We start from the raw sequence: 27,068 nt of genomic DNA on the forward strand, positions 1-27,068 counted from the left end.
CTGTCGCTGGGCAGACCCTGAGATCTTCAGTCGTATGGCAGGACCATAAAGCCACTGCTAATTAATGTGAATTACCTAATTAATGTGAATTAATCCCCAAATTAACCAGCTATCATTAAAATAAGGAAAATACAATACTTATAAAGATGAGTACTTATGCTGGCTTCAAACCTTCCTTGCGCTATTTTAAAGGCCATGAAAATGTGCAGTTAGGCGCCCTCCTTAACAGTCTGACTTAAGGGGACCTGTATGCAGAGTGTTGGACTCATTACAGGGCAGTGGCCTGCTTCTGCACACAGTGAATGCACCTCACAGGTGCAAGCAACAAACACAAGCCAGACTTTCATTAAATAAATTTATTTGTTAAAATAATTTAACTCCAAATACAACTGTTGAATTTGCATTGAGTTGTAAGTACAATTCATGTTTCAATTGAAATGTTGGGGCTTACCCGACATCGCGACAAAACAATAAACTGTTGGTTAATCTGAAGTGGTCAGTTGTATTAGAGTTCCACACTGAATGTGACCTGTATCTCCGGGAAACCCCAAATCCATAATGATAAGTCTATTTTTAAAATCTACGGCAGCCATTCTAGAAACCCTGATGGAGGTTTAACAGACGCACAACGACAAGTCAAACAACAAAAGGGCCCCTCGGTCTTAACATCGGATTGGCTGAGGAGAGGATTAAAGCTTAGCCAGTGCTAGCAGGGGAGCTACTGATGGGGTGGACAAAGCACCTTCCCACTCACCAGCAACACTCACACGGGGAGCAAACACAGAAGAGCAAGAATCAGTAGTTTCACTGGAGAGTGATGGCAACTGTGGTGACTGGGTCAAGTCCTAATTCTACAAAGCAAAGGGGGCGGGGCAGGAGAGCATCAAGCACCTTCCGTGATGTAAGGAAAGACCTTGAGGGCTTCCCAGCAGATGCTGGCTTGTCTTGTGGAAGCACAACAGTGGAAAGGTGTCGGTTACCATCGTGACCACAGCTTAGTAGAACCCGGAAGCTACACCTTGAAAGAAAGAAACCTAAAAAGACCTGCCTCCGTATAAAAGTATGAAACAACGCAAACTAAATAATAGCTAAAGAAATAATGGGTCTTTGGGTCAAACTATAATATTTTTAAGGCATGTTAGAACAAACGTCTCATTTATCTAGTTGCTAGGTGGATCGGGGCTTTAAAGAAATAGACCGGCCAGCTCTCCCATGCATCGTGTTAGTCATGTGGCAAGTGTCATTTTCCTGTCCTTGGGTTTTTTGTCCCAAGGCGTTTGTCAGCAAACGCCATACACAGGAGTTGGACAGGGAGCTCACACAGGGCAGCAGGGAGACGGTGTGGCACGGTTTGCCCCATGGAAGTGCCTGGGCATGTGAAGGCGCTAGGACTGTCTCACAGAAGGAGCCTGCCCGAGGTTTGAGCGGCCCCTCCATGTCAGCCAGGCTCCTCACAGCTCACCATTCTCCCGTGGGCAAAGCCACCTGATGACGTAAAGCTGTGCAGTCTGTGGAGCTGCTTCTAATGTGCAATGTCATAAACAGCTATTCATTATGAGAGTCTAAAGATTAAGAGTTAGTCTGGCAGGTGAGAGGCCTTACAGGTCCAGCCCTGCCATTTCTACTTCATTAGAGAAAACATACTTCTTGACTCCAATTTCGGGACATGTCTGGGTCAAATCAACTCTCACAGAATGGACTGTGTTTCAGGAAAACTGGTCGGACTTCTTTGTCCTATAAATGTGCTTCCTAACTAGAGAAAATGACACTGAAGATCATAAATACTCAAAGACTCACTAACACCCATGACCCGGTTTTCCCACATTATTTGTTTTCTTCTCACACACGACAAACTCCATTGACCTTTTTCTAGGCTTAAAGCCAGTTGCTGAATACTTGGGGGGATTTCAGTGGCTTATAGAGACTAATAATTTTTTAAAAATTTTTGCTTATGCACTATGTTCTGCAGTGTAGATCCTCAGCCGAGGCCATGATCTCTGAATTGTGCCAAATTCTTAGGAACAATAAACACACATGCACACACAAGCACACGCTCTTCTCTCAGTTACACACGTAAGACTAAGCGGCTACTTGCACGAGACTGTGGAAACAGAAGGTGTGGGTGCTAGGTACATCCAGGCTCAGCGACACTGCGGTTCTGAAGGCCAATCTGAGCTCCCAAGGGCGGGCTCAGGACTTTCAGCGCTGACATCTCTGAAGTGAGCTGAGAGCCCTTCTACACTTGATTGTGAAACTCCTGAATCGATTTTTTTTTTCCTGTGCCATTACTCATGCAAATGATAAACACTTCATGGCTATAAAAACCAAAAATGCCAGAGCCAGAGCACCCTTTCAAAGCAAAAGATTCGCTCGGGCAGCGTGGCCACTTCAGCAATAAGGGCAGAACAGGAACAAGAAAACCTCCCATGATTCTCCAGGACGAGAAAGAGGGAAGATTTTGTGTCCCTTTCTATCCACTCTAAAATAATTTATATTCTACTTTTAAGCCCAAATTATTTCACAGGTTACTCAATGTGATTTTTTTTTTTTAATGCCTACAATAAAGCTGTTACAGCAAACTGGATTCCCAAAGCAGGTGAGCCAAGGGTCACATTGCAACCATAGCCCTTAAAGGCTGCTTCCACGAAAACACACACACAAAAGCCAGATATTTGTACTGTCCTATGAGGTGTCTGCAAACGGGAGTGTGTGGGTGTAACATGGCTTTGTTTTCCTTCTGCGATGGTTAATCGGCTCATGCTTGTTAGTAAGGCCAGGCAATCTCCATCTCAGACGCTTCCTTCCCTGCTCCGTAAACAGAGAGTGGATGTGGATGTGCGTTGCAGTTCTCTAAGCCCTCACGAGAGACTATTTTCTGTGGCAAAGCAGGTGACTCAACAAATTCTAAAGCCAGAATGGATTTTCACAGAGCCTTGTTCTGACTTTTACTCTACTGAGGACTGATGCGTTGAGTGAGTTCCATGTCACAGCTTAGGAGGACATCTACAAGTAAGCATTGAGTTGCAAGACAGAAACGCGTCAGTGGGGAGACGCTCCTGCAGTGCTGCTTTACTTGACGGAGACACTGGCTGGAAGGTCCATCCATCCCATTCCTGACTTCAGTATTCTTGTAGGAAAATATTTCTCCTTTACTTTTTTTTTTAAGACAACAAAATATTTTAGTTATTAGTGATCATAGGGATTCTTCTGGTTTCTCTCTCCTGGTTATGTTTAGCTTACGCAGCAGTGGCTTCTGTTAACTCAATGGCAGTGCCATGGTTACTCCATATGAGATCACCCTGTAGCTCCATGGTGGTGCCTTCAGGCTGCGGACGTACAGAAGGCTGAGGCCAGAGGACTACTGGAAACTGTAGTCACTGAGCCCCCGGGACTCCAGCCTGAAGGCTGCAGAGCACTGTGGATGCACACCACCCATCCTGCAAACTGTAGGGAGGAGACAGGTACTGCCGCCCGCAGCCCAGGGCAGCCGTGTTAGGCGCTACTGTACGCTGCAGGCAGAGCAGCACGGGTCGTCCTTGTCAGGCTGGGCGGCATAATTCATCTGCCTCACAATCTCAGCAAAGAGTTCGTCCACCATTGTTTTACTCTTAGCAGAAGTCTCCATAAAGGGGCAGCCCCACTCTTCAGCCAAGGCGCGGCCTTCATTGGAGGACACTTCTCTCTCACTCTCCAGGTCCACTTTGTTCCCCACGAGGATGACCGGCACCTTCTCATACCTGAAAGAGCAGACACGTATTGGGCCAGTTAGCAAGCGGGCGACAGACTTTTTCTTTTTTCCTGCTATGTGGTGTAAATGACTTCTTTAGCCACAGGAAAACTGACCTGCACCAGGGTTGGCTTAGTGTCTAGCAAGGGCATTCTGAAGCTGCTCTCAGAGGGGACCGTAAATGGGCTTTCCAAATGATGTTTTCAATTAATCAATTATGTATCCTTTAAAATCAATTATGTATCTTTTCCAGATACACTTGGGGAATTATTCGCAGCATCCCAGACTGACTTCTCTTAATTTAAATGCTGTCTGTTCCATGAGATGCTCTCTCAAAATTTCAGCCACTCCTGCAGCCATTAACTTTCCTGGTGGCATAATGGTCAGCATTGTGCTATGTTCTATAAGAATACAGAACAAACCATACTCTAAATAGCTCCTACACACACACAGAGCACAAGAGCTTGTTAATGAAGACACTTACAGATGATGACAGACAAACCTTACTGAGTCAAACTGAAGCCCTAACTTCAGTCGGCTAACTATACTTAATATAGATCTAAGTGCCTGGTGGTGGCACACACCTGTAGCCCTAGCACTGGGGCTGGTGGTGGCACACACCTGTAGCCCTAGCACTGGGGCTGGTGGTGGCACACACCTGTAGCCCTAGCACTGGGGCTGGTGGTGGCACACACCTGTAGCCCTAGCACTGGGGCTGGTGGTGGCACACACCTGTAGCCCTAGCACTGGGGCTGGTGGTGGCACACACCTGTAGCCCTAGCACTGGGGCTGGTGGTGGTACACACCTGTAGCCCTAGCACTGGGGCTGGTGGTGGCACACACCTGTAGCCCTAGCACTGGGGCTGGTGGTGGCACACACCTGTAGCCCTAGCACTTAGGAGGTGGAGGCAGGAAGATCAGGAGTCCAAGATCATCCTCAGATACACAGTGAATTTGTGGCCAGCCTGGGCTCGATCTCACACAAACAAACAAACCACTTTCTATTATTAGCTAAGAGAAAACCATCTGAAAGACTATTTTAACCCTAAATATGATATTATATTAGTATTTTATATTTAAGGGAGACATACTTTTAAGTACAGGATCTATTAGAACATGTGGACTTTTCAAAACTTGTAAAAATATCAAACTGTAGCAGCTGGCTGATACATGGGCTCCTCCTTCCGGAGGGTCAAAGTTACGACACACAGCGGGTAACCTAATCCTTTACCAGGTTAGACAGCTGAGCACTTGGTGTTGTTCCACACCGCAGACACGTGTGCACGTGTAACACACATAACAGATTCCAATGGGTATTAGGAACATGCAATAATGGGGCAAAATCGGGGCATCTGTCCACCTCTGCTAACTGAACCACCAGTGGGCTTTTCGGCTACCAGGGTATTAGGAAATGCAGATTAATAACCCGAACACACACCTGACAAGCATCAAAATCCTGAGGGGAAAACAAAACAAAATAAAATAGTACACTTCCAAACAACAGATGGTGATGGGTTTTGTATCTGTTAACATTAAAGTTTGGGACTGTGGAAAATATTAAAAACTGTGGTTTGGATAGATGCTTGGCTCCCACTGCTGTCTAGGAGAGGCTGCAGGGCTCTAGAGCATTTCCTGATATCAGTATCTCATCTCTCTGCTGGTAAAACGGAGCTCAAGTCCCTGTTTGCACTTACTGCAACATAGATGCTGTAAGAGCCAGGCGAGAGAATACAGAAATGCAGACTAGACGGTACAGGACTGTGCCTGCCCCCTCCTGCTGCCCCCACTTATGTAAGACCACAGCTTGGCAAAAGACAGAGTTTTAGGAAATTCAGAAACCATCAAGAAACGGAGCGCTCTGCCTAAGATACTGGCACCAGCGGGAAGGGCTGGGTGACAGGAGGGTCCTACATGGAAAGCAAGCCTGGGAAGAACCCTGGGAAGCAACCCTTGGGCTGCAGATGAGAAGGCAGAGGGCAAAGGCTGTGCTGACGGCCACGCAGTGCTGTCTACTGCCATGGCAAACAGCATGGCGTTTAAAACATCAACACCACAACTCCCAAACCAGATCAAGGCTTTAGCCTTAGAAGCAACTCTAGCTAATCATGAGGACTTAGATTCGTATAGTACAGTCTCCTAAGTGCCTGTTTGCTGGACTAGGTCTAAAGAGCTCTTAAACCTGAAGGTTAAAAGTCACATCAGACATGGTGGCCCAAGCCGCAATCGACAGTTGACGGCTGAGTGTCTGGCACTCAGTTCTGAGGACTAACAGCAGGCTGATCTTTAGAAGAGATACCGAGGTACACGCGAGGGGCGGAGTCAGCAGGCGAGCCTGTGGGGCCAGGGTTCTGCCTCGCTGGCAGGGGGAGGATGCACCTAACAGTGAAGCAGCAACCCTGGCCGCACATGGTGTGTGAGATGCCCTAACTCTGTGGGTACCAGGGGCTGCACTGGGAAATGCCAGCTGTGCAGCAGCAGTAGAATGGTGGTGGAGCAGCAGTACTTCGGACCATATACTTTGCCGTCCTTTCAACATGTTTACTTTCTCAGAGCTACTGCATCCTAGATACCACTGTGCCCACTTACGATACGCAAGAAACGACAAAGCCATCCGCCCTCATGTTGTTTACAGCCCAGCGGAGGAAGTATTAACAATAAGGAGAAGTAAATAAGTAAGTTACAGTCTGTTACAGACAGTCAAGGGGCAGACCAGAGAGCATGCTGGGGGCATGGGTGCCATACTAGGAAAGATATCAGAGGCTTCACTGGGGAGGTGGTATGCGAAGTTAAGTCAAGGGTAAGGAAACTGCCATGTAAGTATCAGGGGAAACTCCCAAACGAGCTGTGGACTACACGTCAAGAGCCTGGGGGGTGTGCCTGTTGGCTCAAGGAATAGCAAATGGCTTGTGAGATCAATCCGCAGAACGCCCTCCCAGGCTGCTCAATCCTGCAGTGCAGGACACACACTTCGTCTAAGAACGGGAAAGGGGGTGCCAGAAGTGACCTCACCAGACAGCGTTTACAGCGCGGTCACTTTATTATTTAGGATGGTCAGCCACGTGGTCAGTAAGTGACAGTAGTTACTTTCTTGTTTGATTTTCAACACAGCTCCATGGATTTTCTTTATTTCCCCCCTTCCAAAGGATAGCATTTGGGAAGAAGTCGAAAATCCAAGATTACAAAATCACTCTGCTAACCTGACTGTGGAGGGGACACCAGAGTCAGGGCCAGAAGGTGGCTGATATGGATCAAATGAGTTTTGTTTGTAGATTGTGGGAAACAGCTGTCTTATTAACATGAGTTTACATGCTTATTAACATGTTAGGTTCATGGGTGTGATAAGATAATGTAGGAATAACTAGGGCTGCTCTTTGAAGCAGCCATGCTTAATGGACTGCACAAAGCACCGGTTAGCTGTAGAACTTAGCTGTAGAACGCTGATGGGCATCTGTCTCAGTGAGGTAGATCGCTAACTTCCAATGCTTAGAAGAGTGAGTGTGCTCTCCTACCCATCCTAATACGTGTGCTAGGACACACACAATTTATGTACACTTTATTCTGGGAATGTCCTAGCTTGGCTGGCCATTACAACTCGAGAATTTAAGTACCGATTCCTGAGCCTTGTTCTAGAGCTACTGAGTCTGAATCTGTGCATCACGAGCATATTGAAACGTGCTATGGACACGTAAGCTCTGCAGTGTGACTCCGAGCTTAAGGGACGTCAGGAACCACTGGACTACTCTCTGACACTGACCCTAAACACCACCTCCCAGCTACGACTCTAGATCAGTGTCTCTGCTCTTCACACACTCCTCAAGGTAAACAGTAGCGACATCTATGCAGTGCCTCTGACTTCCGCTTGGCAAAGGATTGAAGAAGAAAACCTATTTTCCTTTTGGGAAAAAAAAGTCCCTTTCCCTGCAAGGCAGAGCCTAGGAAGGAGTAAGAGCAGACCTCACAGATCTGAACACACCAAACTTTTAAACTCTGAATTCTTAACACTAATATTTAACAGACAGACAGACAAAGCAAGCTGCCCGTAGTGTGAGTTCTTTGTCACAGAAGATGTCGGAAACACTGCAAAGACTTCTGCCAAGGCTGGCCCCAAAGTGAGGGAAGCATCGAGCGTTGGCCATTTTGCCTCAGGAACTCTTACTAGAGGAGGGTTTCACCCTGCGAAGAAAGTCAACAAAAAAACTAAGAGAAGCCTTCCTGGTTCTCTTCTGAACTCATTTTGTTTGGAAGACGAACTCAATTGCGAGAACTCTGTGGAGGGCAAAAAGCTAAAATGGTGAGAGAAACACCCTGCTTCTGGCCAGGAGAACAGGCTCTGTGGTCTGCACGGTGTGGTAGGAATCTCCATGTTACTCAACGGAAATTCACAGGAGGCCAAAGACGCCAAGAGCACAGCTTAAGAACAGGTGAAGGGAATGCAAGGATCCCTGCACCCGGAAGGGCTGCTGTGCTGCAGGGCTGCGCTGTGGGGCTGCTGTGCTGCAGGGCTGCGCTGTGGGGCTGCTGTGCTGCAGGGCTGCGCTGCGGGGCTGCTGTGCTGCAGGGCTGCGCTGTGGGGTCCCTCCAGCAGATGCATCTAGCTGTGCATCTTAAGGTCAAAGTGTGTGAACTCTATGGTATGAAAGTTATGCCTCAATAAAAATAGAGTAAAATAAGAAAAAAAAATAAAGTCCTCATTTAAACAGAACAGCAGAATACCTTCAAGACAACGGAGCACATATGCGTGTGGGGTGTGCTGTTCAGTAATATAAAATGCACAATTAGGTTAATTAGTCAATTTATTACTTAGCTAAATCCTGCCAATCAATTTTAAGTTGAACTCCTATGCTGCTAAATTCCCATCCTTGGCATAGGGAATACTAACACTAAGGAAAGTGTGTTCCTGGAGATAAAACGACAATAGTTCTGAAGGCTCCTGTCACTCTCACACCTACAAACTGCACCCACAAATCTTTTCAGGAGACACAAGATGTTGCAGTACTTAGAACCCACTTTAAAAAGGGAAATGTAAACTGGGGAGTGGTGGTGCACACTTTTAATTCCAGCACCCGGGAGGCAGAGGCAGGTGGAGTTCAAGGCCAGCCTGGTCTACAGAATGAGTTCCCGGACAGCCTGGGCTACACAGTGAAACCTTGTCTCAGGAAAAAAAGGGGGGGGGGGGAGAATTGTTTTGTAAAATGTAACTATGATGATATTCAATCTGGCCTTTTGTCATTAGAAATGATTACTCCTGACAGAAATGTGTGTCTGTGAGAAGATGTTTAGTACACACCTGAAGCCTTGTATTTGGAGCTGAGTGGGAAAACAGAATCAACATGGCTCCTGCTAAAGGCAGCACACGGATGATCCGCAGAGAGATGGAAGGAACAGCTGTTGGCCAGACCCACTGTGCGGCTTCCTCCTACTCTAGTCTGCAGGTGCCTTTAGGCTCCGAATAATACTGGACCATTGAAAAGCAAATCACAGGGCACACTCCTGAAAACACAGCATCCTCTATCAGGGGAGAAGGCGTTGGAACCTAAGCCATGCACTTAATATTTAGCTGAAATCTATGGTTAAAGACAGGCCAACTCTTAGGTTTGACAAGATTGAGTCAGCTGCTAGGATAGGAGCCGCGTGAGCAGCTGTGCCTGTGTTTACAAGAACGCTTAGGGTCTCGGGACCCCGTTTCAGAATAACTCACTGCTAACACTGCCCCTGAGCGAGGGAGGTTTAAACATGTCCGAAACTGTGAAGAGTTAAGGGCGTAGGAATTATGAGCTGTTTATCTGGGCGAACACTCTTATTATCATGAAAAGACTTAAATATATTTCTATTTCCTTCTGTCCTCCAAATGAAGAGGCACAGGCCTCCACACCCCTCACCCCCGCCCCACAATAAAGATTTAAAGCCCAAACAGCCACAGGCTATGGCAGCTTCTGCCTTTAATCGTAGCCCCGGGGAGGCTGAGGCAAGAGAACCACCAGTGAGTTCAAGGTCAGTTTGGGCTAGAGTGAGATCTTGCCTCAAAATACCAAAAATGCCAAATTTCAGCAATTCACTTTTCTAGAAAATGAAGGTTGAAACAGTAATGGACTCAGCCAGCATTTCCTCTTGCCAGGAAGGCAACCCTCCTTCAGGAGGGGAGGAGGGTAGCATCTATATACACCCCGGCAGGGAGGCTGCACCACTGTCAGGAGAATGACTGTGGAGGGCTACAATCTGAAGCAGGAAAAACCACAACAGGTGAGCAGTGAAAAAAGAAAGACTGATAAGAACAGATACTACACTTGATCTTAGCCAAACTGTGACTTTATGGTGGGGAAAAAGGTCCCCCTTCTGTCACAGACCTAGGGGAGGGGAAAGGGTGAAAGAGGGAGGGATGGAGGAACGGGAAGATAAAAGTGAGGGGATAACAATTGAGATGTAATCTGAATAAATTAATAAAACAGAAATTAAAAAGAAAAAGAAAGAATGTAAGTGAAGGAGGCGAGCATCACTGACAGAGAGGAGCCCCTAAAGTGGCCACCGGAAAGTGACAAGTGCCAGACACATGGCAGCTTCATGTAAAACCACCAGGAGGGAAGCTAAAGGTGGGGAGGCCTCTAGTCATCCTCAGGCACAGGATATGAGGGTCTGTGACAACGGCCTGGGGACAAGCAGAGCAGGCCTTACTGGGTGTGAGGAAGCCCGCCCGTCATTTCCATGTGCACAAACCCTTCATTTCTAGCACAACTCACCAGAGCTCCTCTCCGGGAGCACTAATCTATTTTTCACCCCCTCTATGCCAACTCCAATGTAATCAAAACATTGCTTTCACAGGCTGCCCCCCAATCCCAGCTATCAGATAAAAATGTGTGGAGACGCCATGGTGCCCGGATGAACTCCTAGGCTAACAGAGCCTTACTCCTAGGCTAACAGTCATGGTCGGTCAGAGGCTAAAACCATGACAGAGGGCACCAAGCAGAAAGATGTTTGCTCCTTGGGTATGCTGCCTGCCTTTCTGAACCCTGGCTCTTTACTTGTGAAACAGAAATAATGATGTGTAATCTTAATAGTGCTGAGAGCAATAGCATTACTAACAACCAGCACCCACAGAGGGCTTGGTCTACGCCAGACTCCCCACTCAACTAAAAATGTATTCAAATTGTTTCTAAGTATTTTCCCTCCTTTTTCTATCTTACACTCTCTGACCCAAGTATGACCAATCTAATTATTTAGTCTAAAAGTCATTAATTGCCATGGAAAAAAGAAAAATAAGAGACAACATTCCCTCTAATTTATGTAAGCCGACAATCTAGTATCTTTTAAAAACAAGTATTTTTCCTTATTCTAAGCATCCTTTTTTCTCGCTACATACTGCTGTCACTGTATGAACCATGGGCTCTGGTGTCCCTGTAAGACAATGTGGGACACAAAAGAAAAGAAGCAACTCCCCAACTCTGCACAGAACTTGAGGTCTTAGCCCAGCACACAACATCTGGGCTGCCTCACAGCCTGTACCCAACCCAAGCCAGGGCCAGCAGCTATGTCTGACCCTCCCCTGCAGCTTGGTGTTTATAGGTACACAGAGCCTAACTATAGTGATGATGTTCACGCTGTGTCATGTGACAGACACGTCACTGAGACAGTGCAAGCACACAGCCTTTCTGATGTGCACGCCCTAGAATGCTGCTCTGCCTTCTCGTGCCTTGCCTGATAAATGATAAATAATAAATGATGTTAACGCTTACATTGATTTATTAAGGGTCCCTGAAGGTTTGGGGGGGAGGGGGATGGTCAAAACACAGCATGTAATAACCCAAAGGGACTTGTATTCATAAATTTAACTAACAGTGTCTACTGTTTTTTTTTCTTCTATATCCCAGGGTTGTAGATGTCAAGATGGGAGAAGAATAACAACAAATACGTGGAAAAAGTTTTTTACTAACATAAATCAGATGGCACACCCCACCCACTTTTATAAATAACAAACACAGGAGATACACTGAAGGGTGGGAGAGCCAAAGTCTATAGCATACATAGATTTTCCTTCTGACAGCTTTGATGTGCTACATCCTTTAAAAACCCATTAGTGAGCAGAATTTTTTAAAGATTTATTTTGTGTTTAATTATATGTCTGTGTCAGGCTTATGAACATGCAAATGTAGGTACACAGGAGGCCAGAAAAGACGGCCCCGGAGTTACAGGCAGCTGTAAGCTGTCTAACATAGCTTATAGGGGACCTGAACTCAAGTCCCTATAACAGCAGAAAGAGCTCTGAAATGCTGAGCCATCTCTCCAGCCCCTAATACGTTATGTTCTTAATAAGACTCAATATGACCTTCAAATTATAGTCCTGCCTGGGCAACCAAATGACACTAGGTACATTCCAAGGACAGGTGGCAGGGGGCTGGGCCATTTTTAAAGAGTTATGGTTCACTCATCCATCCATCGATCCATCATCACTTACTCTTCCTCAGTAAACATTTCAAAATGTATCACTGGTTTTTAAACATTTAGAAAGATAAAGAAAAGCAGAAGCAAAGGCTGTCCTGAGCTGATGGTTTCACTAAGCCCTTTACTAGACTGCACATATTGGCCATGATCTGGGCAGCCCTCCCGTGGATGAGTTTCCTGTCCTCCATCACATTAACGGGTCACTCAGAGGGGTTCAGCTGGGGTGGTGAGAAGAGAATCCCCCTTCCACGTAGCTGCAGGGCCTCCCCATTAGTTCCCAGGAGCAGCCAAGGGCTTCCTATATGTCTTCAACGTCAGCTCAGGGGACCAAAGAACCAAGGCGAAGCGTGAGACCACTGACAGCAGGCCCTGACTGACTGAGCACCGCTTCTGTATACGCTAACGTTCAGCCCAGACTCACATGAAGAGTAGTTTACCAACGGGTGTGCAGCCATCTTTAATCCAGTCCATTGAGTCAAAGCAACGTCCTCCTAAAACTGGACCAGTCTCTGGCTCTCGAGGATTAACACAATAGACAAGAGCAGTGAGGATGGTGGCCAGGTCGGACCACTCCGTAAAGCCACATGCAGACGGACCGAGCTCATTCAGATTCTGCTAACAAGAGTCTGAGGAGAGATCAGGAGCAACCACGTGAACTACTGCTCAGTCAGGGGTACTCTGAGATGGAACGGAATGTGGTGCAGGGCACCAGTCTCAAGGACCCAGGGAAGCAGAGGCGGGTGGGCACCTGTGGGGCAGAGGACAGATCCAGGCAGCAATGCTTATTCAAAGGGACTGATGGAAGAAGAGGACGCGCCGCTGAGAGGATAGGAAGAAACCTCCTTGCAGATATTTTTTTGCAATAAAGCCAGGTGGTGTGCTTGGGTGGCCTGTCACAACTGGGGTGGGTACTGGTTTGTCAGATAGAGAAGGGAAACACCAGCACCCGGATGCTGCTGGGGTGATGTTGCCAGGGGATGGGATTCCAGCATGCCTTGCTCCACCCGTGCATCCGGCTGGAGGCTCCCCTGCCCAGTGCCCTGTCAGCAGCCCTGTGTGCAGAAAAGGCTCTGTCCACATCCTTCCCCATGGTCAGTGGCCACTGAGCATAGGACAGACTCGATGCCAGAGTACAAAAACCAAGCCTTTCATGTCAACATTACTAAGCAAAAGCTGAATATAAGTCATTGAGAGTTCTTCTCAGCCCCTGCTCTTATAAGCAGAGCAGGACTACAAACATGAAGTACAGTTCATTTCCCGCCTGGCTTTCATGCATGTATGCCATCTTCTTAGTAAAGCTTCTGTGAGTTCTCATGTGTGCGTGCTCATGTGTGACGCTAGCTAGCCTTCAGGTATGCACGTCCTTAACTACAGGTCTTAGCAAAGGACACGTGGCCCTTGACTTCATCAGCCAAGGTCACTGATGGCTCAAGTGTGTTTAGACTGTTGGTTTCCAAAGCTGGAAAAGCGAACAGTGGAAGTGAACACGGCTCACTAGGGGGAGAAGGAAATTATGTTTGGGTAGTAGATAAAACATACTGAACAAAGCTTGTGCGCTGACTGCTGAGCCTGCCCACTGCTGACAGGCTACAACCCCAGCCCTAGTGTGATGGAACTGTGGTCTGAAGACTCGGGGTGAGCAGCTGCCCCTGAAAGGCCGTCTTAGCACCCTTCAAAAGGCTCAAGGATGATTCATTCACCTTTCCTCTCCCAGTGTCATGAAGATGTGTCAAGAGGAGGCATCTACAAACAGGCCTTCAACCCGACACTGATTTTAGACTTTCATTTTTATTGTTTACAAATTACCCAGTCTAGGATATTCTTGTTACAGCAGCCCCAATGGACTAAGGCATTTACCAAAGTAAATATCTAATTGTTATTTCTTGTATGGACAATGTTTTGACCTTTAATGAGTCAGAATGAACAACAACAAAAAATTCCCCAAGAAAGGTGGCCAAAAAGCCAAAACCAAAATAAAATAAAAACAACAACAACAACAACAATAAAAAAAAACCCAAATGTTTTGGTGGAAGATATCTTGAAACTTAAAAATCAAGTTGTTTTAAAGACTGTACGTGTGTGTAAGTTGGAACTGTCAAATCTGTACTCGCTGACAGTGCATCAGCTAAAGATGGCACCTGTTCTTATTCTGCATCGTGCCCAGGGCGATGCTATGCAAATGACGTGGCTTAAGCCATATTATTTGATGTTGACAATGATAATTTTTATACAATGTCAGATAAAACTTTTTCTGGAATTGGTTTATTAAGGGGGGGGGGGAAACTGTCAACACTTTACTAAAACTAACCAGCAGAGTGTTAAACGTCTCTTTATCCACACAGAGCTTTAGGCATTCATGAAAAGGTGTCTGACTACCACCGCCAACATCTCAAGAAGTGTCATTTAACAAATACTAATACTCTATGCTCATTATTTTATATGTCATTTTTATAATTAAACACATATACTAAACCCCACAATTTCTTCTCAGCTAAAAAGTACTTGTCACCGGAGTTAAGTTTGCCAGGGGCAGGCAAAGATCTAGAACTCGAAGCAAGGCAGGTCTACAGCCTGAGTCCCACTGCACACTCTGGGAGGCTGAAAGAGGGCAGGCCAAAGCGCCATGGAGCTGGGGGCCAGGCCATGGCACCGTGGAGCTGGGGGACAGGCCATGGAGCTGGGGGACAGGCCATGGCACCGTGGAGCTGGGGGACAGGCCATGGAGCTGGGGGACAGGCCATGGCACCGTGGAGCTGGGGGAGAGGCTGTGGCACCGTGGAGCTGGTAGTTTAGGGTTGTTATGTAAAGAATTACTTCATGTACATAATTTCTTTGGCTATATATCATTCCCATTTGCAGATGAGGAAATTAAAAGCAGAGAATGCTGACTGCATAACCTTAAGGGCTGGAGTTCAGCTTTTACCATGGCAACACTCAGTCTCCAGAGATGAAAAGGCAAGATCACTATGCACAATAAAATTTCATATTTGAGAATATACAGACTATTTGAAGCACTCATTGAAAAGTAGAAGATGGGCATATTTAGACTCTATAATGAAATATATAACCAATTACAGAAGAAAACAGTAATATTTCATTTAGAGAGAGCTATAAAGACATCTGGTGAAGAAGAAAATATTAATATGTATTGAATAATTAATACGATGCAGGATTTCTATTCTGAATTATTAACTTTTGAGGTGACAGAAAGTATGGGAAACAACTGTCTTAAATTAAATGTGTCAAGCAGAGGTTTACAATGTTCCTCCTGGGTGGTTTTACTAAATGATTTGAAGTTATCAGCAACCAGAGTCCTCTTCGCTCCACTGTCTTCGCCTGCTCACAGAACCTTCGTAGGTGACCCCCACCCACCACCGTCTCTGCCATCACACGGTTAGAGCCGAATACCAAGTGCAGACTGAGCACCCCTTATCTGAAACACACAGGGCCTGGTGCGCTTCAGATGGTAGATTTGGGGAGGTTGGCAGTCTTGTGGCTGGAGCTCACGCCTCAACACGAAGTCTCATGTACATCTTAGGCATGCAGCCCGCCACCCACGCCCACAGCACTTGTCCTATACCTGTGACTGGAGCGCAAGTGGCCACACGAAGCAGGCTGGGGTTTCCCACTGAGGTTTCGGGCTGGGGTTGGAGAGCTGCTGGCTCCAGGTGAAGTGAAGAGCTGAGATGCTCACCCTGACATCACCCCTCACTCTACTCTAGGATTGGAACAGGCAGGGGCCATCTTTCCTCACTGGATGAACAAGATTCATGACTAAACACTAACTTTCCTTGTAATTGTAATGCCAGCTCACATGGGGAAGTATTTTGTTTTTACACTCTTAAATATTGTATTGTGGTAGAAACTAGAAAAACCAGGAGAGAAGAATTGTTCCAAAGCATGAGACAGCTCCATTTGGTGTTCCTGATGTAGAATCATCTAAGACAGCGATCTCCAAATTATGTGTGAGTAGAGCACTTTGGTAACAGGGAAAACCCCCCCAAACAAACAAACAAACAAAAAAAAACCAGAAAATGGGGCACAAGCAACACAGCAAGTTTAAGGGCACACTGGTTTCACTTTGCATGGTTTTTGTTGTTGTTGTTGTTTGTTTATTTTGTTTTTCGAGACAGGGTCTCTCTGTGTAGCCTTGGCTGTCCTGGACTCCCTTTGTAGACCAGGCTGGCCTTGAACTCACAGCGATCCGCTTGCCTCTGCCTCGGCATCCCACTTTGTGTGTTTGTGCACTGGTTAAAGCAGAGGTGCATAAGACAATGTGAAGGCGGCTGGTAAATGGACTAAGAAGTAAACAGTGTTTTCACTGCTTCAAAACTTTTAAACACACAGAAGTTATTAAGTCATTGTATGTCTCCTCAAAATATCATATCATTTTTGGTATGTCTTTAAATCTGTGGGTCATAACCCCCCTTCCCCCCCACACCTCCTCCTCAAACCATTTCAACATCGTAACCAAGAATGTGCAATTTAAGTGTGCTTACTTGGCCAGCTGCAACCTATTTTAAAATGTATTCAGAAACATGCTTCAGCAACACTGATCAAAACTACAGCATTCAGTAGCTACCTGCATCAAATTTCCAGTGCTAACATGTGACAGGGCTTCCCAAACCAAGACCTTAACAAAGCACGCTGATGACTGACTCAATACCCACAACCTCCTTTAACTTACATACTTCAAAGCATCCTGTTTCACGTATAACCTTCTATTTAAACAGAAAGTTGTTTAAAGACTAGACTCTTTTGGAGGGTGACAGTGCCTACTAGACACCAGAGGCTGACTGACAGCCCAGGGCCAGCGAGGACCCGCTCCTCTTCCTTGTTGGCTACTGGAGATCAGGACATGTTAATCAAGCTGGTGTGGCCTGGAAGCTTCATTCCTATTGGCTAGCTTTCACAGTGCTGGAAGGTGCTATGCAGGCTACCAGAGGAGAAAGGAGCCATCTGCCTCACCTATGACCCCTGTGGATGACGGCAATGACTGCCTGATAAGCCACACCCACCGATGCAACAATAGCACAAACATGGTGAGGTGTTTCTGATTGCAGTTAAGTCTCACTCCACAAGCTAAAACCCATTCCTGGGCCAAGAATCTCTAGAGACCCCACAGGAGAGCCTGCTGTTATGCTGCCAAGCAGATAAGGGATAAAACCTAATGTAGAGGAATGTTAATCCAGCAATATGGCTGCTCTGGCAAGGGATCACATCTGATCTTCCAGATCTATGTGATCTGGCTGGAATGCAGACCAGCCCTGAGCACACACCTTTAATCCCAAACAATGAAGGTAAGTTAGTTTGTAGAAGGAATCAGCCATGTTTGAAAGTGACGTCTGAGGAGCAAAGTGACAAATCAGAAAGATTGGACAGAATGAGTCAGAGATGGGATACACCCAACTCTCACGAGAACAGACAGGAGAGAGGCTACCTCAGAGCAGTGCAGGGGGAGAGAGGGAGCTCGACAGGCTGCAGAGAGAACAAGCCAGACACAGGTGAGCCAGAAGGAGCCAGAAGATTAAAGCATACTGCCAGAATTAGTTTGAGGCCAGGCAGAGCAATTCAGTCAGAAGTCAAGAGAAGCCAGTTTGAGTCAGTCAGCTTGGAGAGAAGTCTGAGGCAGAACAGCAGAGTTGGACCAGCCAGCCAGAGCTCAGAAAGAGCTGGAAAGGCTCGTGAATGGCTCTCATCTCATCCCCTCATCTGAGGAAATAAAAACATTTATACCTACTCCTAAGGACTTAGTGTTGTACCCATAAATCAAGGCACCCCCCAAATCCTCATCTGAGAAGCTGAGCAGTGGACAGTGTGCAGGGGCCCACAATTACGTGCTGAGAACAGACAGAGCAGAATTCTCAGCCCTAAAGGAAATGTATTCCACCAGCACCCTCAAGCCTCAGGGATCACCGCAGAGAGAGGAGGCAGGAAAAGTGTAGGGAGCAGAAGCGGTGGCTGACTATGAAGACAGCATGCACAACACCTGCGCAGATCACACACACAGACACAAGTCCCACCCCTCACCACGGGACTATGGGCAACTGTGCGGTGACAGGAGAGGGAGAGACTGCCTTCTCCAGTCAGCCATGCTCCAGTGGAAGACCACACATCCAAGGGTATTCAGGCAGCACCAGTTGGTTCCAAGGTCTACTTATTTTTTCTAAAGGACAAAGCTGGGCGTGTGGGAAGGGTAGCATCTGGGAAGGGGAGGGGAGAAGCATACATATAACTGATAACCTCTGTTTGTTTTCTATTAGAGCTGTCACAAAACTGCAATAAAGGTGAAATTGTTGGAATATTAGGCCTTCTATTTCCAAAGAGATTTTCATTTTTAAAACTGCAAAGCTAAAACCAGAATAAAAACAAAAAAAGTGCAAAGCTAAACAATTTAGTATTCAGTATATACCATTACAAAACTATAGTGACTGTTTTAAAATATTTTTGATTTCTTTAAATTTTACAGATATATTTATGTTTTATTTACATACTTCAATATTATTAATTTCTGTATACTATAAAAATTCCATTAAAATGCAGGGCATCATGGTATATACCTTTAATCCTAGCACTTGGGAGGCAGAGTTAGGACAATCTCTGTGAGTTCCAGGACAGCCCGGTCTACACAGTGAGCTCCAGGACAACAGGGCTACATAGAAAAAAGATTCCTGCAGAAATACTTATACTGACTCTGGATGCCTGTCTGACACTTCTGACTACTGAGATAAGGAGCTGGCTGATTCCACTGGGCTGGCTTGTGAGGACATCCCAGTGACCTGCTGCCATTCCAAACATGTACCACCACACCCAGCTTCTCCAGCGGGTGCTGGGAACCGAATGTGGCCTGCACAGCAAGCATTTGCCTGCATTTCCTCCTCACACTTTACTTTTGGAACTACCCAGTGTATACGTTTTACATTTTGCCTTAAAAGGCTAGTGTACCCAAAGTCAAACTCCAATACTTTCCCAAACAGATTCCAAAGTCATTAGCCTAGAAAACAGCAATGTAAAAGAAAGCATTAGATTAAGACTAAAGAGCCAGAGTTAAGGTAGCCTTGAAACCCTGGTAAGAACCCTGAGTGGACTCACACTGTGGCCCCAGGGCCTAGGATCTGAGGATGAGGACTGATAAAAACAATCCTGAAGAACTCCCTTGAACCAAGTATAATGTACACGGCTTTGCGCGACAATCCTTGCCTGGAAAGACACACAGATGTGACCTACACTTCACTTTACTCTGCTGTGTGTGATCTCCTAGAGGCTCCTGGAGCTGTTAAGTCAACTGCGTGTTATCACCACTAATAAATGTTAGCAAGTGAGACTTGAATGCTTTCAGCTCTTCTTCAGACATTTTCATCAGTCCCTCTAATCTTTCTCAATGTTAATTAAGTTTAAAAACTCCAAAGCTAGGACAGCCATGAGAAAGCCATTGTATCATAATAATCATATTATCTTATCCTTTTACAATGCAGAAAAGACAAGTTTCCCCTTCAGGAAGAGGAAACAAACAAACCAACCACCTTTGGAACATAGAAAGCAACGCATCATAAGCGTTTATTATGCAATGAGTTGAGTCCTACAGAGTGAGTGCAGCAGGGTGTCTCTAGGTAACAAAGCTATCAGGTACTTAAAACTCTGCCAAGGAAACACATCCTAAGTATTCTTGGAGCACACAAAACAAATGACTCAAAGAAAAATGGATGGAAGTGACAGACAGGCTTGAACACAGCTGTGTGACGGTTCCGCCAGTGTGTGGAGAACACCAAAGAAATAAGATGTAGTTCAGTTAGCACAACAGTCTTTAGAATTATTTTTCAAGTAAACTATGTTTTTAACTCCTAAGTTCCTCTAATATAAGGCAAAGAATTAGGCATTCTTTCCTCGTGTTTGCACTTAGTCACATTCTTTCATACTGTTAAAGTTTTTAATGCTAATATTGTTTTATAACTACAATTCTTAGAGTTTTTGACTCTCAGTTTTGTGTCTAAGTGGATCAACATTTCCTATTAAATCTTTTTCTACATATTTATTCCTTCTCTGTTTGACTGTCAGGATTAGGTCATCAACTTTGATGACACAGTCATTAATTTTTAAAAAGTGACTCATGACTACTAGGCTCTGGACCTTGCAAGCCTAGCTTTGGATTCAGTGCTGGTTTCTGACAAGGGCTGAACACCTCGTCCCCAATCTTGGCGGCTTGGTGGCGTGCAGCCTAGTACACTGCGCGCAGTCTTCGCCGTTCACCTGACTCTCAGCTCTGTCCTTCACCACATCCGTTGTTTCCAATGTCTGTTCCAGCCACATTTATCCAGCTCTGCCCTGCGCTGTGGGCTCAGCTCCTCTCAACCTGAGCTGTGCAGATGGGTCTGAGTTTTCCCACTTGTACAGAACCTGGCCTTCAAGGCCTTTTCAACTACTCTAATCATTAGACACAGCTATTGGAGTGATTATCAATAGCAGCCTCCCTGCTACTCCACTCTGGTCTCGTTCACTCGTGTGCAGGTCCATTCCTGACAACCTTGCCCGTCTTTCTACAGGCACCATACCAGCTCGCAGGCTTCACATATCACAGATACTAAACCGCACCGCTGCGAACTACTCTCCTGTCATAAAACAGAACGTCCACCACCACTCTGCCACCCATCACCTCATCTCTGCTGCGGTTTCCATGCTGATTCTGATTACTGTTCTCAGTACAGGTTTAGCTGTCCATCAGTGAACTTTAAAACCTGTCACCTAACCTCAGCTCCCCACACGTCTATGTAAGTTTCTGATTTAGTTGTCTGGTCTCTTTAACATTGAGAAAGAACTCTGCGTTTCCCACGCCACTGCGTCTGTCCACAAGACATCCTCCCTGGCTCTGTCAGCTCGCCTGACACCTGCCCTCTTCCTTGCTGGCCAAACCAGAAGCACTCTTGCAGAAAGCTAGCGCCTCCATCTGCAAATCAACCTGGAACCTTGAAGTGCCTGGGGAAACTGAGTCCAAATGCTTCCCTTCCTACACCTTCCTCTGCTGCCAGAGTTTTTGTTTGTTTCTTGTGGGCTACTGTCATGCTAGCCACCTGGGCGTGAGCTCAGTGAGAGTGTGTGCAAATCATCCCAGCTAAATATATGCAGCTGTGCCACCATGAGAAGGCGGGGCAGAGGGCCACTGAGTGGGGCCCAGGTGTGACGTCAGTCAGGAGAACCAGGCAGGAGCCATTCAGTCTGGTAAGAGGAAAAGGTTTCTCTAGGATGGGGAGATCTTTCAAGCACAGATGAAAGAACGGGTAAAAGTTAACTCTGCAGGAAGACAAGTTCTGAGGCAGGAGAAAGCAGAGAAAGAGGTTTCCAAACAACCAAAAGAAGGCGAGGATGCTGGTGGAGAGGTGCATCTGCACGGCCAGCGAGGCACCGGGGCACACCTGCACTGAAAGGTCATGCTCACAGTCTGGGGACTTTTAGGCCTGGAACAGTATGCTCCAAGATACTTCAAGTCAGGGCCGCAGCGGACCCTGGAACAAGTAACAACAGAAAACCGTGAAATCAGTAAGAATTCCAGTTTATTCAAATAGATGTGCTTACCACTCTTTTTTTTTAAAAAAAATCTGATCCAAACTCAAGTAAAAAGAAAAAATGAAGAGGAGGAGAAGGAAGAGGAAAGGAAGAATAAAAGGAGGAAGAGGAGGAGGAGGAGGAGGCAGCAGCATATGATTTATACATAAAGCCATTTTGAAATGATCCACTTGACTTTGAAAAGAAGTCTTATGTAGACAAGTATGAGTGCTTGTGTGTGTGTGTGCGTGTGTGTGTGTGTGTGTGTGTGTGTGTGTGTGTGTGTGTAGATGGCTCATTAGGTAAAGCACCTGTGATCTGAGCCTAAGGCCCTGAGCTCAGAATCCTAGTACCTAAGTAGGAGTTAGCACAACAGCGCACAGATATAAACCAGTATTTGAGACGGCAGAAATGGGAGGATCCCTGGGCTTTGCTGTCAGCCAAATCATCAAGTTTCAGGTTCAGTAAGAGATTCTGTCTCAAACCTAAGGTAGCAGGCTGGAGAGAAGGGTCAGAGGTTAAGACACTTGACGCTCTTGCAGAAGAACTGAGTTTGGTTCCCAGCACCAACATGGCAACTTACAAGCACCCGTAACTGCAGCTCCCTGGAGCCTGACGCCCTCTTCTCACCTCCATGGTGGACATGTAGTACACAAGCATATCTTTACACAAACACTCATACACATAAAATAAAAAATAAATACATCTTTTTAAGAAGGTACATGGCTGTGCTGGTTTGAATAAGAATGGCCCCATAGGCTCATCTATTTGAATGCGTAGTCATGAGAGAGTGACACTATCTGAAAGGATTAGACGGACTAGGAGGTGTGGCCTTGTTGGAGGAAGTGTGTCACTGGAGGTGTGGCCTTGTAGGAGGAAGTGTGTCACTGGAGGTGTGGCCTTGTTGGAGGAAGTGTGTCACTGGAGGTGTGGCCTTGTAGGAGGAAGTGTGTCACTGGAGGTGTGGCCTTGTTGGAGGAAGTGTGTCACTGAAGGTGTGGCCTTGTTGGAGGAAGTGTCACTGGGGGTGTGGCCTTGCTGGAGGAAGTGTGTCACTGGGGGTGTGGCCTTGTTGGAGGAAGTATGTCACTGGGTGCTGAGATTTCAAAAGCCCAGGCCAGGTCCACACTGCCTCTCTCTGCCGGTGGATGGGGTTGTTTGCTCCCAACTACTTCTCCAACGTCATGCCTGATGCCATGCTCCCCACTATGACGGCGTGCCTGACAGCATGCTCCCAACTATGATGCCATGCTCCCCAATAGGATGCCATGTTCCTCACTATGATGCCATGCTCTCACTATGACATCATGCTCCCCACTATGATGTCATAGTCCCACTATGATGCCATGTTCCCACTATGCCACCATGCTCCCACTATGCTGATAATGGACTAAGCCTCGGAAACTTAAGTAAGTCCCCAGTTAAATGCTTTATTTTACAGTTGCCTGTGTCGTGGTGTCTCTTCCCAACAACAGAACAGTGACTAAGATGATGGCTCACTGGGTAAAGCTGCCTGCTGCACAAGTCTGGTATCCAGAACCCACAACAGAGGGAAAGTCAAGTTGTCCTGTAACCTCCACATGTGCATCACAGCACATGGCCTCCACACACAGACATGATAATGAAAAATGTCTTTTAAAAATGATGTTTAGAGCAAATGAGTAAGGCTCATGTCAACCTCTGGCCTCTAAATGAATGCATATACAAGTGTACATGTACACACAAATATACAACACAAAAAGACATAAGGGCCTATTTTAATATTCTTAAAAATTAAACACTCCAGAACGTATCCGCACGATGAAAAGCCCCTCTTCTCTCTTGCCTCTGAAAGAGTTAAATGTTCATTCTCTTGCCCTTTTTCCCATTAAGGGAACATATTTTACAAAACCAACAAAATATTTTCCCAGACTAATTTACATTGCACTTTTGTCTGTTTATAACAGGCAATGAATTCCAAACTGTGATTATAAATATGAGTTATTTCCTCTAAAACTACAACTATATACCAAGGGTAAAACTAAAGGTAGCTAGAGTGACACAAGCTGAGAGAATGACAAGGACTTGCAGCAGCCTCTGTGTGCCGAGGACTGTGTGGATGTCGTGTTATCCCAATGGCACGGAGGGGGGAATGCTATTTTCCATTTCACAGAAAAGGAAACGTAGGCCTATAAAATAAGCAAGTATTTCCCTAACCACATACATCTTAGAGCTGTGAAGTCCAATATAGTATCTATGGCAACCAAGCACTTGAAGAATGTTTAGTCATGACAGACTTCTAAGATAGCACAGCAAGTAAAATATCTGAATATTTTTAATACTGAATGGATTATTGAAATGATAATAGTTGGTTAAAGAAATGTACTATTAAATTACTACTTCTTTATGCTCATTTAAAAAACTCAGCTACCACAAATTTTCCAACTATCCATATGGTTCACTATTTCTATCCAAAGTGTGGACCTAGCATGCAAGCTGTAGGTTAGACAGACCAGCAGACACCAAGCTGAAAGACCACCTGTGTAGAGGAGGCAATACCGATTCAACGAGATCTTAAAATCCTCTTCGTGACTGACTGGCCGTGGGTGAGGTGTCCAATCTCTGCATTTCAGTGCTGTCAACTGCACTGTGGCACTGTAAATAGCCACCCCAAACTACTATATATAGTATGTAAAGCAGGTAGCTGGCACACAGTTGAGCAAAGGCGGGGTGGAGCTACTGTTGCTTCCTATAGCACCTGGCCAGTTAAAGACTGGTCTTCCAAAGGGCAGGAAAGCCATTTATGCAAAAACCATGTTCACTAAGTGAGAGGGCTTACATCCACACTGCAGCGAGGCACAAACAGGCACGGTTCACCCTCTCGGTGTAGACTGAAGCTGAGAAGACATGATGGACCCAGAAGGCAAATGATGAAGTTACAGCGAGGTACAGACTCTGACACAGAAACAGCTGCCCAGGCTGGCTGCGGGCACTTTAATCTCAGCACTGCCTGGGCAGGGGCAGGAGAGTCTCTGTGGACTTGGGGTCAGCCTGGTCTACACGGCGAGTTCCAGGACAGTCAAGGCGACATAGAGACACCCTGTCTCAAAGAAGAAAAGAGGAAGTCCTCATGACAGGATCAACGGTCCTCCTAGTCAGCTGTCCTGGGCTGAGGTGCCAACAACCTGCTCTAGTAAACTGAGAAACGTGAGCTGCACAAAATCACCAGGAACTACAACAGGACGTAGACATGGCATCCTGTCTATGCCATGCTCTGGTACTGAAGAGTCACCCCTGCACCCGTGTGAGTGTGAGCTGAGCTGGGAGGGCGGGACAGCTGGGGCACGCAGACCAGTACTGTCTCTATAAACACCCACATGTGTGTACCACACAAGGAAACACATTCCTAAAAAAAACAGGAGAGACGTTAAAGCTATCAGGGTCAGCGACTTTGTGGGGAGACCATACACATATCCACTGCTCTCTAACTAACCTGGAACTTGGCACAAGAATACAGACATTTCTAGTCTGGCTGTTAACATGCCTACTGAAGCAGCTAGGAGGGCTTCTCCTCCGACCTCACACACAGGGTTAACCCCACCCCCACTTGTAAGGAATCTCTGAGTATTCCCTCAATACAGTGACTTGCTCTGGGCCCTGAAATGGAAACACGCTAACTGATAAATGTCACTGTTTCTACTTAAACTTTCAGTCACTTCAAATTTGGCTACAGGTAGAATAATCCTGGAAGATTAGTTTTAGTTTATAAGGATCAGAGAAGAAAGTCATCAGTAAAGAAGAATTAGAAAATGTTGCCAAAACTCTGCAACAGCATGTTAGATTTTCAATACTTAAAAGCTAAGGGGGAAATACATACATCAACTTAAGAGAAAACAAACCCTGAAAACATTCAGACTACCAGCCACATCCAAATGCATTCTCTGAACATTTTCCATCAGGAAAAAGCTTGCTTGCTTCAACCTTTTTTAAATTTTATTTTTGCATTAACTTCTAAGATAGCTGATCCACAAGCCACAGCTCACACTAAACTTCTATTTGGTTTCCAAGAATAGCCACCTTCCTTTTTTGAGGGGGGGGGGGCGGGGAGGCTAGATTTTAAGAGAGAGAAATGGAGCTGTGTTCTTTCAATGCAAATGTCAAAAGCATACCTCTATATGCCAACTCCACTGAATGTTGCCAGGTCTTCAAATTATTTGCCAATGTGTCTTTAAAGTTTTACACTAATTCATTTCTGCCAATCTCTTGGCAACATTTAATCTTTTCCACTATGAGAAAGCATCCCCCCCCCCCCAATGCGTACTGACACTGTCACAGGATATGTATGTGCAAGTTTTGGCTGTCAAGCCAAATCAAAGGTGCGCAGGCGTGCCTACACTAGACAGCTCCCCTTCCCCTAGCACCCACTTACTTACTCATCCCTTCTCTCTGGGCAAGTTTGAAACTTTGTTTTCTCTGGGGTCTAGAAGGAGCGCAACCAACGTCCTAGAGACAAAGGGCTGAGCTGGGGGTTAACGGGCTGCCCAATTTTAGTTGCTGAAACAAAGCCCTCAAATCTGAGCCCCAGGAGGAGGCAGTGCAGCCCCGGGCGGGCCAGGGCCGGGGATCCCCGCCGCCGCTGCCGCCGCCCGCCACCGAGCCCTCGCGCGCGCGCCCCGCTCTGCTCACCGCTTCACGCGGATGATCTGGTCCCGCATGGGCTTGATGTCCTGGAAGCTCTGCTGGTTGACCAGGCTGTAGACCAGGATGAAGCCCTGGCCGTTCTTGATGTACAGGTCCCGCATGGACGCGAACTGCTCGGTGCCCGCCGTGTCCAGGATCTCCAGCACCGACGGCGACGAGTCCACCTCGATCTCCTTGCGGTAGAAGTCCTCGATCGTGGGGTCGTATTTCTCGATGAAGGTGCCGGTCACGAACTGCACGGTCAGGGCGGATTTGCCTACCCCGCCCGAGCCCAGCACCACCACTTTGTACTCGCGCATCGTCCCTGCGCGGCCGCCGCCGCCGCCGCCGCCCGCGACATAGACCTGCGCCCGCGCGCCGCGCCCCGACCCCGCGGCCCCGCCGCCCTCGCGGACACGCCGGCTCACGGCCGCGGCGGCAGCGCCCCGGGCGCCGGAGGCTGGGCGACAGCCGAGCGAGCCGCGGCCCTGAGAGAGCGGGTCGAGCCTGGCGGCGATGCAGCCCCCCGAAGGCGCCGACAGCAACGGAGCGCGAGCCCGAGACGGAGCCGCCCGAACCGCGGGCCCGCAATGCCGCCCGCCCGCCCCGCCCCTCGCGCCTCCACGCCCAGCTCCCGCCGCCGCCGCCGCCGCCGCTTCCCAAGCGCTGGAGCGCGCGCCCGAGCCCCAGCCGCAGCGCTGCCGGGGGCGGG

The 27,068-nt window shown here is 46.9% G+C and overlaps 1 protein-coding gene across 1 annotated transcript; it reads right to left on the minus strand.

The window, feature by feature from the left end:
• Positions 1 to 341: 341 nt before the first annotated feature.
• On the minus strand, positions 342 to 27,068 carry RAP2A (RAP2A, member of RAS oncogene family). Its single transcript, XM_084767131.1, has 2 exons — positions 26,363 to 27,068; positions 342 to 3,737 (listed from the first exon to the last, which is right to left on the minus strand). Exons 1-2 carry the CDS (start codon positions 26,674 to 26,676, stop codon positions 3,500 to 3,502), a joined length of 552 nt encoding a protein of 183 aa, XP_084623257.1. The 5' UTR covers positions 26,677 to 27,068; the 3' UTR covers positions 342 to 3,499.

This window comes from Acomys minous, assembly GCF_964271855.1.
Source record: "Acomys minous genome assembly, chromosome: 18".
NCBI classification, from domain to species: domain Eukaryota; kingdom Metazoa; phylum Chordata; class Mammalia; order Rodentia; family Muridae; genus Acomys; species Acomys minous.

Bases quoted from the DNA above. Each gene is read 5' to 3' on its own strand.
- RAP2A (XM_084767131.1), bottom strand. From the start codon at position 26,676: ATGCGCGAGTACAAAGTGGTGGTGCTGGGCTCGGGCGGGGTAGGCAAA. The intron at 3,738-26,362 runs GTGAGCAGAGCG...CTGCTCTTTCAG, and splicing joins CAGATCATCCGCGTGAAGCG to GTATGAGAAGGTGCCGGTCA.